The sequence below is a fragment of the Larus michahellis genome, chromosome Z (genome assembly GCF_964199755.1).
Source record: "Larus michahellis chromosome Z, bLarMic1.1, whole genome shotgun sequence".
In the NCBI taxonomy this organism is placed as follows: domain Eukaryota; kingdom Metazoa; phylum Chordata; class Aves; order Charadriiformes; family Laridae; genus Larus; species Larus michahellis.
This window is the reverse complement of record NC_133930.1, coordinates 52,623,084-52,641,571: the sequence shown is the minus strand read 5'-3', so window position 1 is coordinate 52,641,571 and position 18,488 is coordinate 52,623,084. Positions and strand designations below refer to the sequence as shown.

Here is an 18,488-nt window from a genome sequence, read left to right as displayed (position 1 = left end):
GCAGGCTACACATATGCTCTAGACAAAGGCAACACTGCTGCTATCATAGGCACACATGAAAAGGCAGGGAAGTATCTACTGAACTGGGGCAGACACGCATGCCATAGCATAAACCCAAGCAGAAGGATTTACAGACGTACGCCAGACTGATATTCAACTTGTGCAAAACAGCCATTGTGGCCCTGGAAACCTAGTGATACATGTCTCTGCTGATTAGCCTGTCTTGACACACAATAGATAACCCAAATCATCGCCAGGATCTCACAGCCAGGCAATCTCCCAGCATAAGTCTTGCAAGCATTTTAATTGGTCCAGCAAAAGCAGATGAGCCAGCTCAGGTAAACCCAAAACAAAGCTTGCTTCCACCAGGTAGAGCTCAGCAGCAGAACTGTGTATCCTACTAAAAGTCACACAAGCAGATTAGACTTTTCTGTTCATGCTCTTTAGGGAAAGAGACTACTTTACCTGCACAGCATCCAGCAGAACTGGATGCTGGCTTAGATCCAGGCTTGAAAGAACTATCAGCATATGCTTAATAAGAAAGTGGCTGAGCCTGGAACTCTGCAAGATTATTAGCAGCTCACATGCCATAGCAAACCATGCTGCCAGGAAGCGAAGATCAGCTTTCTCTAACCTCCTCCTCTGTTCCATAGGAAACCAATAAGAGGAAAGGTGATGCTGAGCAACAGGTTTCTTTTTAAGTAACTGCTTCAGATTCATCCATGCGCCTCTTGGTCCCACCCACATTGCACAGGATGCATACTGCAAATATCAGCTTGGCTTGGAAACAAACACAAATCACCCACAACCTAAATGAAGCAGAGAGGCGGAATCACTCTCACAACAGATCACCACTGCTCTACTCCACTGTCCTAGAAAAGAATCACATTTCTGTCACCCACATCCACCTACCTATTAGGGGATTATGACAGAAACACCCAAGAAGGGTATTGTCACAACAGGCTCTGTTTACAGAACAGTAGCCCACTATAGCTGTGGAGAGAAGTCACTTCTCATTTCTGAAGTGTGGCAATATCATGGTACAGAGAATTGCAAAAACATAGAATAAGTCAGGTGGAAAGGGACTGTGGGTGGTGTCTAGTCCAACCTGCTCAAGGCAGGGTCTGCTTTGTGATCAGATCAGGTTGTTCAGAACTTTATCCGGTCATCTCTTCACACAGGATGAAAAAATATGAAGATGGAGAGTGCAAGAGCAAGTCAATTGGAACTGGACAATTGGTTCCAATGCTTGACTGTCCTTGCAGAGGTAAGAAAAAATTCCTCATATCAAGTCAGAACCTCTCCTGATTCAACTTATGTCTCATCTTTCCATCATACAACCTGCTCATTTGGGAAGAACCTAGCCCCATCTTCTTGAAGATCTCCTCATAGACATTGGAAAGCTGCTACTACATCCACTCAAAGATGTCTCTTCTCCAGGCTAAGCAAGCCCAGTTCTCTCAGCATCTCCTCACAAGTCATGTGCTGCAGTTCCCTGTCATTTTGGTGGCTCTCTGCTGACATCAACATTTATCAACATCCTTCTGGCATCAGAATACTGGACGCAGCATTACACTTGTTGTCCAAGAAATGTGAAGTAAGGAGGAACAGTCACTTAGCTTGATCTACTGGCTATGCTCCTGTTCACACAGGCCAGGATGCTGCTAGCCTTCATCACTGCTGGGGAGGAGCACTGCTAGACACATTTAGTCCACTTGCCCCCAGGCCTCCTTAAGCCCTTTCCAGCAAAGCTGTAACCCAGCAACTCAATGAATCCCTGGTCCATATCATTGCAAAGGGTTAGTCTGCTCCAGATGCAGGTCTTTGAGTTTGTCCTGGTTGGATTTTGTAAGCTTGTTGTCAGCCCATTTCTCCAGCCTGTCCAGGTACCTCTGAATGGCAGCTCTGCACACACACACACTCCCCACCATTTGATATAATTCCAAACTTTATGAGATACATTTCTCCTCCTCCTCCTCTGGGTTACTGACAAAGATGCTAAACAGGAAGAGTTCCAGAACAGATCCCCTGAGGAATCACTCTTGTAACGAGACTCCAGGAAACATATGAATCACTTAGCACTATCCATTGAAGTCAAGACCCTGACAGATTTTCGTGCATCTAGTAGTCCACCTATCTAGGCTATAGCATTCCAAACCAGGTAACACAGCTGATGCCACAGCACAACATGCTGGAGGCTAAAGTCAACGTAGATGACATCTACTGCTCTCCTTCCATTAACAGATCCAGCAGTTTCAATGCAGAAAGCAAACAGGTTTATCAAGCAGGATTTACCTGGAGTAAATGCACGCTGACTACTAATCATTGCACTCAGGCTTCTTCCAGGCTCCCTCCCAGAGCTGCATCTCTTTTCTACCCTCCTTATCCCCACAACCATTACCACACATATTTCTCCTTCTCAAGCTTTCTGCCACGCTGACTCCTAAAAAGGAAGGGGAACAACCCTACTTCTAGACACAACTTTTCACTAGAACATGCCGTTGAAAGGAATATCACAGAGCATGTATGACTCTAGCACCCCACAAAAGCATCCTGGAACATGGTTAGGTCAACAGCTGGGCTTTGCTGGGCACACAGTGTCTCTATGACAGAAAAGTCCTTGGCCTTTGAACCACATCCTCACTGAATGAAGGCCCCCTCAGCCAGTTCTGCAAAGCAACAGAAGAGAAAACAGTGTAACCAATACCAAGCACAGGCATTCATAGCAACAGAAAACAGTTTGTGCCAGATCTCCCTGACTGACAAGTTCTGGTGTGGGAGAACTTCATCAGCTCAAAAGGATTAGTCCAAAACCAAGTTCTACGTATCCATAGAAAGGCTTGCAATTACAAGGAAAATACTCCAAATACCAAGAAACTCATCACTGAGTAGAAGCATGTTACTGCATGCATGTTGCACAGCTATTTTTTGTCCTGCCCCTTTAAGAATTGCCCCACAATTTAAGGACCTTGCAAAGCAACTCCCTCATCATAGAGCCACTCAACAATAAACACTATCTATATCATGTCAATTAAAATAGGGATAGGGGCAAGGAGTGGAAGAAACAGAAGTTTTACTAACATGAACCAAGTGCTGAGATGGTTGACAATAAGTCAGCTGAAGCACCAAACAAAAAGTGCACGTTTTTGTATCAGGTAAAGATTTGAGACTACCCACATTTGCTTTTCAGAGATTTCTCCACCACACACCAAAAGAGCAGAAATACTTGATTTCTTCCAAAGACAAGTACACATGCTATGAGTGTGAGAGAATTTCCTGGTTAGGATCTAAGAATCCTACCTGCCAGAGCTGGGATGGTGACTTTGTTCCACTCCCATGGCTGATCATACTCATCTGAAGGCCTGTCATCATCCTGTGGCAATTTGCTTTCTCGTAAACGTTGACTCACCACACTTTCAGAATCGGATTCCACACCACTGCCTTCTGGTTCATAGGGTGTGTCATAGAGCTGCATGCTTTTCGGATGGGACTTCATGCCTTCCTCCTTCTGAAACTCTGTTGGCAAGAAAGCAAATTGCATCAGCATCACTACCAGCCATGCCTTATCATTAGAGTCAATAATTTTAGAGCATCAAACTTCCATTCATTCCTTAATAGCCACATAATTATACAGATGGCAAGCTTGTACAAGACTTCTAAATTCTACCTCTACATTTGGTAACTGTCTGGAAACGAAAGTTTGCTCCAGCTAACAACCACAGTACAAGCAGTCTCATGGCTCCACCAACATTCCCCAGTTCGCACAGAGCCAGATTACAGGAAGTACACAATCTCTGTCAGCCTGTGTAAAGCATGCTTACAAGCAACTGAGGTAAACCCCCAAGAATGATGAAATTTGTGTATGCTGTTAACTCTTCAAGAGGAGATCATTCAAAAGTGCAATTCAAACACACAAAGATTACAAAAAAAGAAATCCCACAGTATAATCCCACAGCATGCTTATAAAAAAAATTCTCTGCAATTACCTCCAAGGAATATCAGCAGAAAATGAGCTAGGACTAGAGTAAGCACACTAGACAAAAGCATTTTTAACCACAGCTTAGTTCACATTGTATTAAGAAACATGTATTTCTTTAACACTGACCTTATCAAAAAATAAACATGTTGAAGCTTCACAAGAAAGGAACAGGGTACTGCCCTCCTGAATGCAGCAAACCAAGAACCGGGCTTTGTTAGAAGGAGCACAGCTAGCAAATCAAGGGGCAAAGCTGTCATGCCTTCACCCTTGGCCCCAAGGACGCTACAACCAACAACATGTGCGTCCTACTGCATCCAATCTGCCCACTCCCTACAAGGAGTGTGCAAGGAGTGAGCTAGTTCATAAAACTAGGAAGGAGCCAGTACAGAGCTACCAAGATAGCAGAGTCTTTGCGCCTATGATAAGGAGAGATGGTTTTGGTTAGTCTGATGAGGGGAAGGCCAAGGGGGATGTAATAGCAGCTCTCAGCTGCCTGTCAGAGCCAAACCCTTCTGGGACAATGTCAGAAGATACAACAAAGAGAAACAGACACAACATATAGGTTGAGAGATACAAGTAGAACACTGGGGAAACCTTCTTCCCCTAGTACACTCCTAGGACAGTTCACCAGTAGATTGTGGGAGGTGTCTCCATTCTTTGGAGTTTGCAAAGCCTTGGCTAAACAAAGCCAGGGTCACTGCTTTGTTTGTCCTTGCAGTTGGTTGATAGACAAAATGGCTGCGCTGCCATTCAGAGGGATCTGGAAATGCTGGAAAATTACAATCACAGAATTGCTTAGGTTGAAAAAGACCCTTAGGATCATCAAGTTCAACTGTTAACCTAACACTACCAAGTCCACCACTAAAAAGCACCACACCTACACGTCTTTTAAATACCTCCAGGGATGGTGACTTAATCACTTCCCTGGGCAGCCTGTTCCAGTGCCTGACAAACCTTTCAGTGAAGAAATTTTTCCTAATATCCAATCTAAACCTCCCCTGGCACTACTTGAGGCCATTTCTTCTTGTCCTATCACTCGTTACCTGGGAAAAGAGACTGACATCCACTTCGCCACAACCTCCTTTCAGGTAGTTGTGGAAAGGGTCTCCCCTCAGTCTCCTTTTCTCTAAACAACCCCAGTTCCCTCAGCCACTCCTCATAAAACTTGTGCTCTAGACCCATCACCAGCTTCATTGCCTTTCTTTGGACACACTCCAGCACTTCAATGTCTTTCTTGTAGCGAGGGGTCCAATACTGAACACTATATTCAAGGTGTAGCCTCACCAGTCTCAATTACAGGGAGATGATCGCTTGCCTAGTCCTGCTAGCCACACTATTTCTGATACCAGCCAGGATGCTATCGACCTTCTTGGCCACCTGGGCACACTACTGGCTCATATGTAGCTGCCTGTCAACCAATACCCCCAGGTTCTTTTCTGCCAGGCAGCTTTCCAGACACTCTTCCCTAAGCCTGTAGCATTGCATGGGGTTGTTATGACCCAAGTGCAGGACCCAGTGCTTAGCCTTGTTGAACCTCATACAGTTGGCTGTGGCTCATCGACCCAGCCTGTCCAGATCCTGCTGTAGAGCCTTTCTACCCCTCAAGCAGGTCAACACTCCCTCCCAACTTGATGTCATAGAATCATAGAATCATTTAGGTTGGAAAAGACCCTTGGGATCATCGAATCCAACCATCAACACCACTCTACAAAGTTCTCCCTTACGCCATATCCCTTAACACTACATCTAAACGACTCTTAAACACAGTCAGGGATGGTGATTCCACCACCTCCCTGGGCAGCCTATTCCAGTGTCTGACCACTCTTTCTGTGAAGAATTTTTTCCTAATGTCCAGCCTAAACGTTCCCTGCTGCAGCTTGACGCCATTCCTTCTTGTTCTATCGCTAATTACCCATGCGAAGAGACCAGCACCAACCTCTCTACAGTGTCCTTTCCAGTAGTTGTAGAGAGTGATGAGGTCTCCCTGCAGCCTCCTCTTCCTCAAACTAAACAGTCCCAGCTCCTTCAGTCTCTCCTCATAAGATTTATTCTCCAGGCCCTTCACCAGCTTCGTTGCCCTCCTCTGCACTCGCTCCAGCACCTCGATATCTCTCTCATATTGAGGTGCCCAGAACTGGACACAATACTCAAGGGGTGGCCTCACCAGTGTTGAGTACAGGGGGACAATCACCTCCCTCCTTCTGCTGGTCACACTATTTCTAATACAAGCCAGGATGCCATTGGCCCTCTTGGCCACCTGGGCACACTGCTGGCTCATGTTCAGCTGCTTGTCAATTAGAACCCCCAGGTCCTTTTCTGCCAGGCAGCTCTCCAGCCACACTTCCCCAGGCCTGTAGCGATGCATGGCATTGTTGTGGCCCAAGTGCAGGACCTGGCACTTGGCCTTGTTGAAGCTCATACTGTTAGCATTGGCCCATCGGTCCAATCTATCCAAGTCTCATCTGCAAACTTACTGAGGGTGCACTCGATCCCCTCATCCAGGCCACTGCTAAAGATATTATACAGAACTGTCCCAGTACTGAGCCCTGAGGAACACCACTTGTTACTGGCTTTAACTCCATTCCCCACCACTCTTTGGGCCCAGCAACCTAAACCGTTTTTTACCTGTCCCAGCCATGAATGCCATGCAGGCCAAGTGGCTTGAAAACAGCTCAGCAGAGAAGGACTTTCGGGTCATGTATGACAGCAAGTTGAACATGAGCCAGCAATGCACCCTCATGGTAAAAGAGGGCCAATACTAACTCAGTCTGCATTAAGACGAGTGTTGAAAGCAGGTCAAAGGAGGTGACTCTTTGCCTCTAGTCAGCACTGGCCCCATCTGGGCTGCTGGGTCAAGTTCTCACCTCTCCAGCACAAGAAAGACATAGACATACCGAAGCAAGTCCAATAAAGGTCCATGAAGGTGATGATGGCACTGGGGCATTTTTCATATGAGGAGAGGCTGACAGAACTGTGACTGGTCAGCCTAGAGAATATAACCTTTAGTGGAAACCTTATCAATGCATACAGATACTTGATGGAAGAGACTGAAGATGGAGACAGACTTTTCTTAGCAGCGCCCAGTGACAGGGCAAGATACAACAGGCACAAATCAAAATACATGAAATTCCATATGAACACAAGAAAACACCTTTTACTGTGATGATGGTCAAACACTGAAAGACGTTGCCTGAAGGGGGTGTGGAGTTTCCACCTGTGGAGATATTGAAGACCTGACTGGACAGTCATGGCAGCCTGTTCTAGTTGACCCTGCTCGGAAAGTATGTTTTATTAGATGATATGAAGAGGTCCCTTACAACCGCAGGCTTTCGTGATTATCCTGACAACTGCAAGGACAAAATAAGAATTTCATTATATGTAGCAATTTGGAAAGTTACTTTAAAAAAAAAGACTCAGGGCGAAGGGAGAGAACCTTTTAACCTACAAATGAAGTGAAGGTTTAAAGTAGTTCTCTCCATTACTGTAACAAAAGCCATTCATCAATTAATCTATCAGCAAGAACATTATAACCAAGTAATTGCTCCAAACCATTTCAAAAGTACTGTGAAATGTCTGCAATATTTGGTCTACTTTGTTTGTCTACAATAAGTGTCCTTATTGCTTGTAAAAAAAAAAATTAAGTTTATACATTACAAATACACTAAACTTGAAAAAATATACACCCAAACCAATGATGTAAATAAAAGCAAGATACTTCATGATAATTCCCAGTTATGAATGATAACCACATTACCACCTTTCAATATAAGCCAAATCTGGAAAAGAGCATCTTAAAGGGCAGCTTATTTGAAAAAGCGCTTGAAAACTTTTCAATTAAAACACAGTTTTTCTCTTTCAGCTATCTTTTGAAAATAGTTTTGCTCAAGGAAAAATGATGATTTAAGAAAAACCTCTATTAGAAAAAACACACAGCTGATATTCTCTGGAATTCTCCTGGATCAAAAGGATAAACATTTTATTTATTCTTAAGTCAGAAATGTGGTATGTATCTGTCTGTCTTTCAGTCCTGTGAAGCCAGCCATTGCTACACCAGGAAGTGTGCATTTGTGAGGAACCGGAGCCATGATCCTAGCGAATCAAAGACTTTCCAAAAAAAACCCCAAAAAACACAAACCAAACCAAACTAAACTATTCATTTTAAGTACCAGGCACAGCTGCAACACTCGCTCCTGGTGCATGAGTATATTTCAATAGAGAAGCCCGTGATCAATATTTTTCTTTTATCCACAGGACCAAAGCATCATACTGCACAGAAAAGATTACCTGTAAATTGAAGGTGGTATGCTACTGAGTCATGGTTCATGTTCAGGGACCACAATCACAAAAATTACAAATATTTGATCCTAAAGCAGAAAAGTTTCTCTAGGAAAAATTAAAGCCTAGGAAGAGTGAAGAACTGGAAGGAGAACATATATACACGTATATATAACAAATATATGTATGTATACCCATATATACTTACACGCACATACTCCCATACAGTCTCTTTTATAAAACTTCCTATGAATTTGCTTTAAAGTTCATCTTTTACTTAATATATTGGAATCGTATTTGTAAAGAGAAGTAATTTTACCAAAAGTTTAATCAGAAATACTTCAGTAATAGACAGCAAAACTGAATCTGTACCAGAAGCACACAAGCAGTATTAGCATTATACACAATGATAGCTCAGTCCAGACTTGATGTTTAAGATTTAGGTAATTAAAGACAACAGAACATTTGTGATGATGCATTTCTTATAATTTTCATGCAATCGCTAACAATGACAGCTCTTAGTGCTAAAATAGTTACTGGAATGACTAGGGAGTCCAAAACTGTGTTAATTTGACTTTTTTTTAATTTTATTTTTCACTTTTATTAATTTTGTCCTTTGAATTCTTATTGCTGATAAAGAAAGGTACATTTTTATAAAATTATGCTCATTAAGTTAATTAGCTACTAGAAGAAGAAACACAACTGAAGTTTTGAAAGAACTTATTTTTCTAGCACCCTGGAAGACCCCCGCAAATAATTCTTATTCTCCCAGATTAGCAGTTATAACAGAATCAGGCTTCAGGAGTTTGGACTCCTGTGTAACACCAAGAACCTGACCAGGAAGGTACAGAAACTAAGACATCTGGGAACACAAGATTGTGAGACAGAAGACTGAACTTAACATTATTCTTCCCATTTCAACAATTCCGACAAACACTCACATACAGAGCAGACAAAGCTCCACAGGACAAGCAGATAACCTCATGGTAACCTTTCCAGCAGACACACTAAAACTCTTAATAGTCTTAAATAATTCAACAGCATTACTTATAGATGCACCATATTCCTGAGGTGACTTTGGAGAGAATTATGGGATATACCATCAAGGAAACAGAATAGCTATGAAGCCAACAAAAGGAAACTTTGAAGACAGTACTACTTGCTTACAGAGCCCAATAAGCAGACTTCTTTCCTTCCAAGAGCATGCAACAGACAACAAAACAAAGGTATTCTTCTACAATGTACAGATGCCAATAGATATTTCCTTCATTTCAAACTAAAGCGTGCAGTTACAAGAGGTCAAACAATGTAGTTGCACTCCTAAAAAAAAAAAAGTTTGGAGAACATAAACCCCCCTGTTTTGCAAAATCAAGCATGCTCGTAAGTCTCATCAGGCAGCAAAAAACACAACACCATTTTACAGCCCCTTTGCAGCATTTTTCTTTGGATGAAATATGATACAAGCAAAATGTAGGAGTCCTCCTGCAACAGTTGAGTAAAGAATGTCAGATACAGAAAAATTCCCTGAAGTTAAGCACTTGCAAGAATGCTTCTGTTTCCCTGTCTGGCGAAAGACAACGAGATACAGACTCCGTTGGCAGGCTGGGACGTAAAGGCAGGTTCCTGCATCATCTTGCTTGCCTACATCCAATATGCAGAAAGAGTCTTAGCCTGCAAGAGGCAAAGCACTAAGTCATATAAATCTCCTGATTTTTTTCAACCTCTACTGTCCTACTGGGAAAGCTTATAAACATTTTACGCGCAAGGATCTTACAGCATCTGTGGTAACACAGGCATATGAGCTTCCTTATCATTCTGTCAGCAGTTATTTATGCATGCCCCACTGAGAAATACAGAGATTTATAATGTAATTAGATACAGACACATTAACATATAGACTAATCAACTGCAGCACAATAAAGCTCTTTTGACTCACCAGTATGTCATATTCAAAGTGTACTGACCCATGCATATCAGGTGCAACTGTGATAAACCAGACCCATCTCCACTTCAGCTACAGATTTCAGGGCTGGTGCAGGATTTAAAGTGATAGTCCTACCAGCTCCTCAGCTGCTTTCTCTACCACCAAAGGCCTATCTTAGTCAGACAAACCTGATTATTACGGTAACATGCTGGAAACAGTATTGCCATGCAAGGCCAGCTTTTGAAAAGCTAGCATTGAAATTGACTTTTAAGTTAAGTACAGGGGCTATCCAACATCCTTTGTACATGACAAGCCTAAGAGAAGAACTCAGGACAGGTGACAGAATTTTAGACATCACTTAGTTGCACCTATCTCCATTCAACAGTACCGAGCTCAATGTAGAGTTAAAACCAGTTATACTGGTAGATAAAGCTTTACACTATTTCCTAAAGCATGGGACAAAATACTTGGCAATGCTTCTAACCCTAACAAATAGCTGTTGACAGAAGTCCTTGAAAGTACAATGATTTTTAAAGGTCATTTGTGCGTGCACTTAACTTTTTCAGATACATAGATATTTGGAGAAAGGTCAGCAGATTGTTCAATCATTTATTTAACATGCATTAACATGTAAACACTGTGCTGGAATAGGATTGGACAGAGCACAGATGTCAGCCTCTGTCCACTATCTAGATTCAGACTACAGGTCTCCTCCAGATGTTTGCTTCACTTACGTCCAGAAGTCAGCATTTAAACAGCTTTAGTCCCAGTACCTGGATTTAGTTTCTTGCTAACCACATCAAAAATGCAACCTGCTGTCAACTACACAACATACAAAACTAGAACCAACCTGGAGTGAATACCACCGCTATTCTCACTCAGTACATTTGCACCACTCAAATCTACTAGATAATTCCAGCTGCAAGGATCTTAGCATTGAAGCAACTTTATCTGGAAATCACAGATCTTTCTGGTATTAAGTTTTCAAGGCACACGGACAAACTAAACATTTATCATCAGAAAGATTCTGGATGTTTAATTAAGGCAAGCAAGCAAGCAAGAACCCCTTGCAAGAGTCCACTATTTACATCTTGTTCTCCTGTTTAAACAAAATGCACCACAGGGAAAGGGAGTGTTTCAGCAGTCAGGGAACAGGCTAATCTGTCTTCAACTAGGATAGTCAGAGCAGACTTATGGGCAGCACAACCTTTGAAATGTGCATTCAAACATTTTATATCGAAGAGCCCCAGAAGGGCAGTCTCCTAAGTGTTTGAAGGACTTGCTGCAGCACACTGGCTTTCTTAGATAAGCCTGGGATAACTGGGAGAGCACCATACTTCAAAAAACAAACAAACAAACAAAAAAAACCCCACCAAAACAAAACCAAAAAATTCCCCCCCGCCAAAAAAAAAAGGTACCTGAGAATATAACTCAAGAACAAGGCCTGATTGTGGACAACAGCCACTTGTACTCCTTGTAGTCTTACCTGTCACTGAAAACCTGAAGTTATCAGTGGGAGTAGAAAGAAACTTGGGAAGGCTCAGACTCACATTGAGAGGTACTGGTGAATACCTGATGCACGTCCCTAGACATTATCCTGACAGCCTGATCATCTCTAGCAGGTGAAGGCCACATCAGATCCAGGTCTGAACACAAAAAGTCAAGTCTCATCTGGAGTTCTTCTTGCTCTCTATCAGGGAACAGGCCTTCCTGAACTGGCCAAACCTCTGCTATCCACATGCTCTGTTCTTGAGGCTTCCAATGGAAAGCCACTGAACTGGCATGTAACGGTAGTGAGCTGTTTGCACTAGGTTTATGGGTAGGCTACACATCAACAAATAACTTGCCAGTTTGCCAGAGGCGTAAGACAGATGTTAATGCAAAGATCACCCTGACACAAGAACATTTGCTCCCACTGAACCCATTTCCTCTCCCTCTCCATAAACAGGTCAGAAATACTTTGCCAGCTGCTTAATTATTCCAAGCCTCACCATTAATGCTTCTTTTCATGCCCATCTTGGCAAGATAACCTGGAAACATTTTAGATCTCACGTTGAAGAATTCTCATTGTATTAGTGCAAAGTCTATTCATCACAGAAGTGAAGTTTTACCTCTGCTCAAACTTCACCTCAAACTTCACCTCAGGCCACCAGAAGTCAAACTTTCTGCGCTGCTTCCAGGTCCAGCTGGATGCCTTCAACTGCTGGGACACAAGAGGACACCGATAACATTTCAATAGCAAAGAGGGCTGTTTTGCTTTGAGACTGCAGCAACTGCCTCCCAATGCTCATGATTCCAGATTGTCCTGCAGGAAAAGCTGGATATAAGAAGACCTTCACTCATTTTTCCTTCTGAACAGAAGCCAAGTAACTCAAAAGTGAGCCACTTCCCAGGAATTAACAACATTTGTTTCCCTGCCTTTGTGTGCGAGCTTGGCATAACCTCTTGATGTAAAAAGCAACGTCTTGAAACAGCCTGCATCACGATGGAAAACCTACTGAAGTCCAAGTATGACTCATTACTACAGGAAGAAGCATTCAAAGCAACCTAACATTACAACAGTCCTGATAATGAAAGACTATTAAGCCAGGCAGAGTAAAGGCAGGAGGGGAGAAGTCTTTTTACGATAAGTATCAATAAACCACAACAAAACCATTAATATCTTCCACAGAAGGTATGTACTGAAATAAAACAAACAAGGAACCATACCCTGCCCAAGATGACCGGAAGTACACATTTTTCTTCAGGGGTGGGGAGAGGTGGGGAAGAGGAGGGGTGGGTGTTGGTGGAGTCAGAGGAGGATGATTAAAAAAACAAAACGCAGGGGAAGAATACCTAAATTTTAGTGGATCATAGCAGCAGCAGTACTGCTTCCAAAGGATGTGAAAACTGTCCTTGAAGACGTATTTCTTTTATGGAAGAGCGAAAAAAAAGAAAAAATTAATTTCTTCAGTTCCCTGGCAGGAAGTTCTGCCCCAGGCAGAAGTTTATTATACAAAGGCTTCCCCCTCAACACACAATTTTCTGTTTAATAATCAGTGATTAAACATTACAACTGCCATCTTAAAATTCATAATTTCTGCAGACTTTACCTTTTCGCAGGTGCTTTGATGTTGCTTAGCTACTTACTCCTTACACAGAAAGAATCCAAACAGCCTCCACAAGACTCTGTACATTTTCTGCTGCCTGTCCAATAGCCAACCCTAGGTGTTGCTACAGCTAGCTGCATCATGATACTACATCCACAGTCTGCTTGTAGGTTTTTGTGACCTTTCTGATCAGGAGCACTGATGTTTGGGATTCAAAGATCATTGTTCCATGGGCTAAAATGGAGCAATTCAAGTGGTAAAAATGAAAGCAGAGACTTTGTCTCAATCAAAATCCATGATTCTCATTCCATACTCCAAAGCTTCAAAGCTGTGCAAAAGCGGATTAATTCCTTACACTGAGTGGGAATGGAAGCCCTGTTGGAAACAGAGCGCAGTGCAGGTATTTTCATGTACACCTGTTAGGACAATAGTTCTCACCAGCCCATGACATAAACTACAGTGTCCCCAGAAAAACGTTCTAAGATTAGCATAAGCCAAATCAGTTCCCTTGAAAGACATTCCAACAACAAAGTGGTGGCTATTTAAGCAAGTTAATACTCTCCAATGTCAGGGCAGAGAAGTTGTCTGCAAATATGAATACTATTTCCTGCAGTTAGATCAGTCTTGCTACTCATGACTGCTACTGATGCTCACAATGCCTTTACCAGCTCTCTTCAGGCACACAATCTCACCCCTTCATAAGAATTGCCTTGAAAGGGTAAAGGAGTGGAAGAAGAACCCATTCATAATGTAAACGCCATTCAACACTTACACAGAAGGAAGACATTTTCTTGAATATTCTCTGCCTGTGAGAGTCTCTGCTTACTGAAAGCTTACATAAAAGCATCGATGAGATAACCACTGACTGATCAAAAAGATTTTTAGTGAGTATAAGTATTTATCAATATTTATACATTCAAGATGATATTGCAAGGGATATCTAGGTGTGAGCAAAAGTGAGTTTATTAAAACCAAGACAAAATATGCAACTATTTCCGTCATAGCTGGAGGTTTAAGTTCAATGAGAATTACCCAGGCAGGAGTTACCTTCTCTGCATGTAACTAACTTTGAACATGGCCTTACTTGGTACGGGGGATGGGGCAAAGAAGGGGAAGTGAAGAGAGACCTTTCTGTATCTTTTCTAAAAAACAAAGAACAAAGAACAATGAAGGACAGAGGCCTTAATTCAGACTTAATTGCCCTGCAATACATAGTGGGGAAGAAGTTGTCTATAGTGACAGGACTATGAACGTTGAAATTACTGGGAAAATATTTCAACTCATCCGCTTTGGCTTATGATCCCTTTACTCATTGAGTCAGCTCAGGAAGTGATTGATGGAAGGAGCAACTAGTACCTAGCATTTGTAAGACTTCAAATGTTCTATGCTGACCTGTGCAGCTGCTAATAGTCAGTACCTTGCACTTGTTTGCAGATTTGTCTGTAGTTATTATACTACCGAGGCAAACCCTGACGAGATGCCAATTCTTAGTTGAAAGCCCGCTCACAGAGTAAAGTGCCAGTAATGCAATGTTGTTTTTTTTCCCCTTGGACAACACTTTTATATAACAGTACAGAAGGTGAAGTGGTATTTGAATGTATGCAGCTATTGATAAGATGTTCTAAAGTATACAGTCTGTCACGTCATCACTCAAGAGCATTTGTGTTTACATGGATATCTAACAACAGCAAATAAATCTAGTTAGCATTCAGCAGACTGTCATTAACAGCAGACTCTACTGTTAAGGAAAGCAAAACACAGTTGTGCAAACACAGTAAGTCAGTTCTTTTCTTCCCTTCTTGCAACAGAAGCATCACAAATCATCAAGAGTAACATCTGGTATTTTCCACTTAGGTCAAGTCAGAAAATGTTGTGCTATAAAAATTCATTCCAGTCATGATCTTGATACACACAACTGAGTCAACACTTTCTGGTAATTTCTCCAGTTACACTCCTATTTTCCAATATGCGTCTCTACAAACACTTCCAATGCACAAAGCACTACCCAAAGATACAATTGTGGAAAAATGGATTTTTGCTGGGTGTTTTGTTCTTTGTTTGTTTTTTATAAAAGATACAAAAAGATCCTTAGAAAAAATGATTAGGAGAGGCTGTCTGTTGATATGCTCTGTATTCTACCACAATGCGATGGTGCATCCCACAAATAAAGGAGAAGGAAATAATAAGTGCTACTCAGCTTAACTTACAAAAGCAATGGTATATCTGAAAGACATCAGATTTTTTTTCTTTTGTCTCCCTCTTCCCTTTCTATTTCAATTGAGACAGCAGCACAGACACCTTCTAGCCCACCTCAGGCTGCATTACAACCACAACAACTGCTGCAGAACTTGCTTAGGAAAACCTCAAAGGCTCAGCTATGCCATCACACTTTTCTGCCTTGCAGCCCACCCCAGCTAAGTGCAACTGACAGACCACATGAGAGCTACAACAGCACAAGAGCCACAAAACCCACTGCTTCTTCACAAAGCTTTTCAAATTACCCACTCCACAGAAAATGAATGCAGAACCCAAAGCAAACACAGAGTTCCTCCAGGCAAGCCTTATTTCCCGCCAGTTTGCCTTGTTTGTTCTTAATTGCTAGTCTAACCTACAACAAGATCAGTTTTGCATGCCTATATCCTGCTTCATAAAACCAAACTGGATGTGAACTCTGATACTCCAAGCCACCAACACATGAAACTGAATGCAGCAAAACCAAGAGCAAGCTCAGATGTAAATTGAGTATTTCCATCTTCTTTTTGCCCATTGCTCAAAAAATTCAGTCACAGTAGAACAACATGGTCCATCAGCAAGCAGAAACACACTGCAGGCTTCCTTGATCTTTGCTTGGGTAAGGATGACAAAAAGAAATGCACTTATCAACACACCAAAACCAGATGAGGCTTACCTGACCCCATCCAGAAAGGGCAGATGGCTCTTGCAGACAACAGCTTCTAATAATTTTAGCAACCTGAATGGTAATGAACAGCTGAGTTTGCATAGGTATTTGAGTTCTTGCAAAAGAGCACTTTCAAGCAGAGATCTTCCTACCCAGAAACCTGAGAAGGAGAGAAGCTGTACGTTGTTGCCAGCCTACATAAAACGCACAGAGCACAAAAGAAGCTGTGTTTCTCACCACTTCCCACTGAAGCTTTTATGACACTGCTGTGAAGCCACATTAAAATGCTGGTAAACTGATGTGGCAAGATGTTCAGTCTCTGTGGCAAGCAGACACAGAACTGGCTGAATCTCCAGCCCCCATTTACTTTTAAAGATAAGAAAAATCTGGTTTGGGTTACAAAACCAAAAAACATGCAGGAGAAACTGTAGCTACCACATTACAACTGATGTCAGAAACAGACTCCATTTACTTGAGGTTTCACTCCTGTTTTGCCACTAAAAACTTTCAGAGTTTGGATGCAAAGCCAGCAGGCAAAAATTCTATCCATTACTCAGCAAGCTAAGCACAGTATCTTCTTCCTTCCAAGAAGTATTATGTTCATCACATGCTTAACTAATACTTCCTGTACCATGTTGTTTGAGCTTACTTAACTTGTCTGTACAGTATGGAGAAAAAAAACAAAGTGACTGGAGTAAGAGAGAATATAATATGAAGGGATGATTGAGAAAGTACTTCTGAGAAAAAAAATCCCCACTAGTTTAAAAAAAAAAAAATGCCCAGCACTTGAGCACTTGAGCTAGCTGGGGAAAAGGTAGAAATTCCTTCTGGCTTCGTAGCACATGTTGCTCTTGAACATTTTCACATGGGCTTCAAACAATTTCTTTGGCTAAAAGCCTTTTTGTAAAAGAACACGAGGAAAGAGAAGCAGAAAACAAATCATAACTTTGAAGAAGAGGCATACGAGTGTGACAAGGGACTTTTGTCTCACTTTTTGTCCCAAGCGCTGCCTGTCTCATTTTTCCTTTCACTGTTCTAGCTCCCATTAACATATCCCTGTAAATCTCATAAGCAACAGTACATCTCTCTCCCAAGCTGGTGACTCTTCATGTAACAAATCCTCTCTATTCTGCTTTTGAGCAATGTTGCAGAAGAACAATAGAACTGGGGCCAGTTTGGGAAGATTGAGGGATGAACTGATAAGTCAACAAGAAGTACTACTGATGTCCTCCACCCAGTAAAGTAACATTCCTCCCCATCAGTGCCAACAGCAAGTTTACAGCGCTCCCTTCCTTTTCCACGCAGACCACAGTGGTATCAGTCACCTAGAATTCCATCACACTTCCAGCTGTAAAGCACCCAGAATTCCTGTCAACAGAGCCCAGGTATGCACCTACAGGCCCAGTCCAACCTGCAAGCCCATCCGTCCAGCCTCTGCTTCTTCACCCCAAGAAGGGATAATGAACAGCTGTCAGGAGTTTCCAGCTGTGGCAAAGCTGGAAATGGACTGAGACAAACAAACATGGACTCCCACAAGCTAACCTGGGATACCCTGATTCTTACAGCCATTTCTTATTTTCACAGAACAGCTACAGATTAGTCACACAATCATAGGGTAAGTTAGGTTAAACAAGATCTCAGGAAGCCATCTTGTTCAATCTCCCACTCAAAGGAGGGTCAGCTATGAGGTCAGATAAGGCTACTCAGGTTCTGGTTGCTCAGTCCAGTCTTGAAAAATTCTGAAGATGGAGACCACACAATGTCACTGGGCTATCTTCTCTACCATTTGACTGTCCTCATAGTGAGAAAATTTTTTTTCATTACATTCAGTTGGAACCTCTAATTTCCGTTTATGTTCATTGCCTGTCACCCTTTTCAGGCATGGAAAGGACAGATGGAACACTGATGAAATCAGAAGGAATTACAGTTTACAGAACTCTCCTTTCAAGGTAAAATGCAAAACACTTTCATTTTTAATTTACTTCATCCAGTTTAAGGGTTTACACAACTCACACAAATCTTTACAGGACAGGGAAAAGCTTCCTTACCTGCCACATACCCTCATGCACAGGCACTTTCTACATAAGAGAATCCTTGCAGCAAGCTGACATTCATCTTTTCTATCCCACTGGATGGCCGGAGCAGTGAGAAATTTTCGAATTCAGCATACTTGGTACTAGGGGGCAGGGATGAGGGGAGGAGGGGGAAGCAAGATGGGAGGGAGACTAAAATGACATTGTGTCAGCAACTTGCTTAATCCAGTAAGACGTGAAATGAAAAAACAAGGACCTCTTTCACCTTTGTAACTAAAAAATTTCCAAC

The 18,488-nt window shown here is 42.2% G+C and overlaps 1 protein-coding gene across 1 annotated transcript in view; it reads right to left on the bottom strand.

The window, feature by feature from the left end:
* Positions 1-18,488, bottom strand: part of SHB (SH2 domain containing adaptor protein B) — a 70,016-nt gene that overhangs the window by 20,482 nt on the left and 31,046 nt on the right. Inside the window, exon 3 of the mRNA XM_074570121.1 lies at positions 3,301-3,516. Coding sequence (XP_074426222.1) covers positions 3,301-3,516 — 216 coding nt within the window. The remainder of the gene's footprint in view (positions 1-3,300; positions 3,517-18,488) is intronic.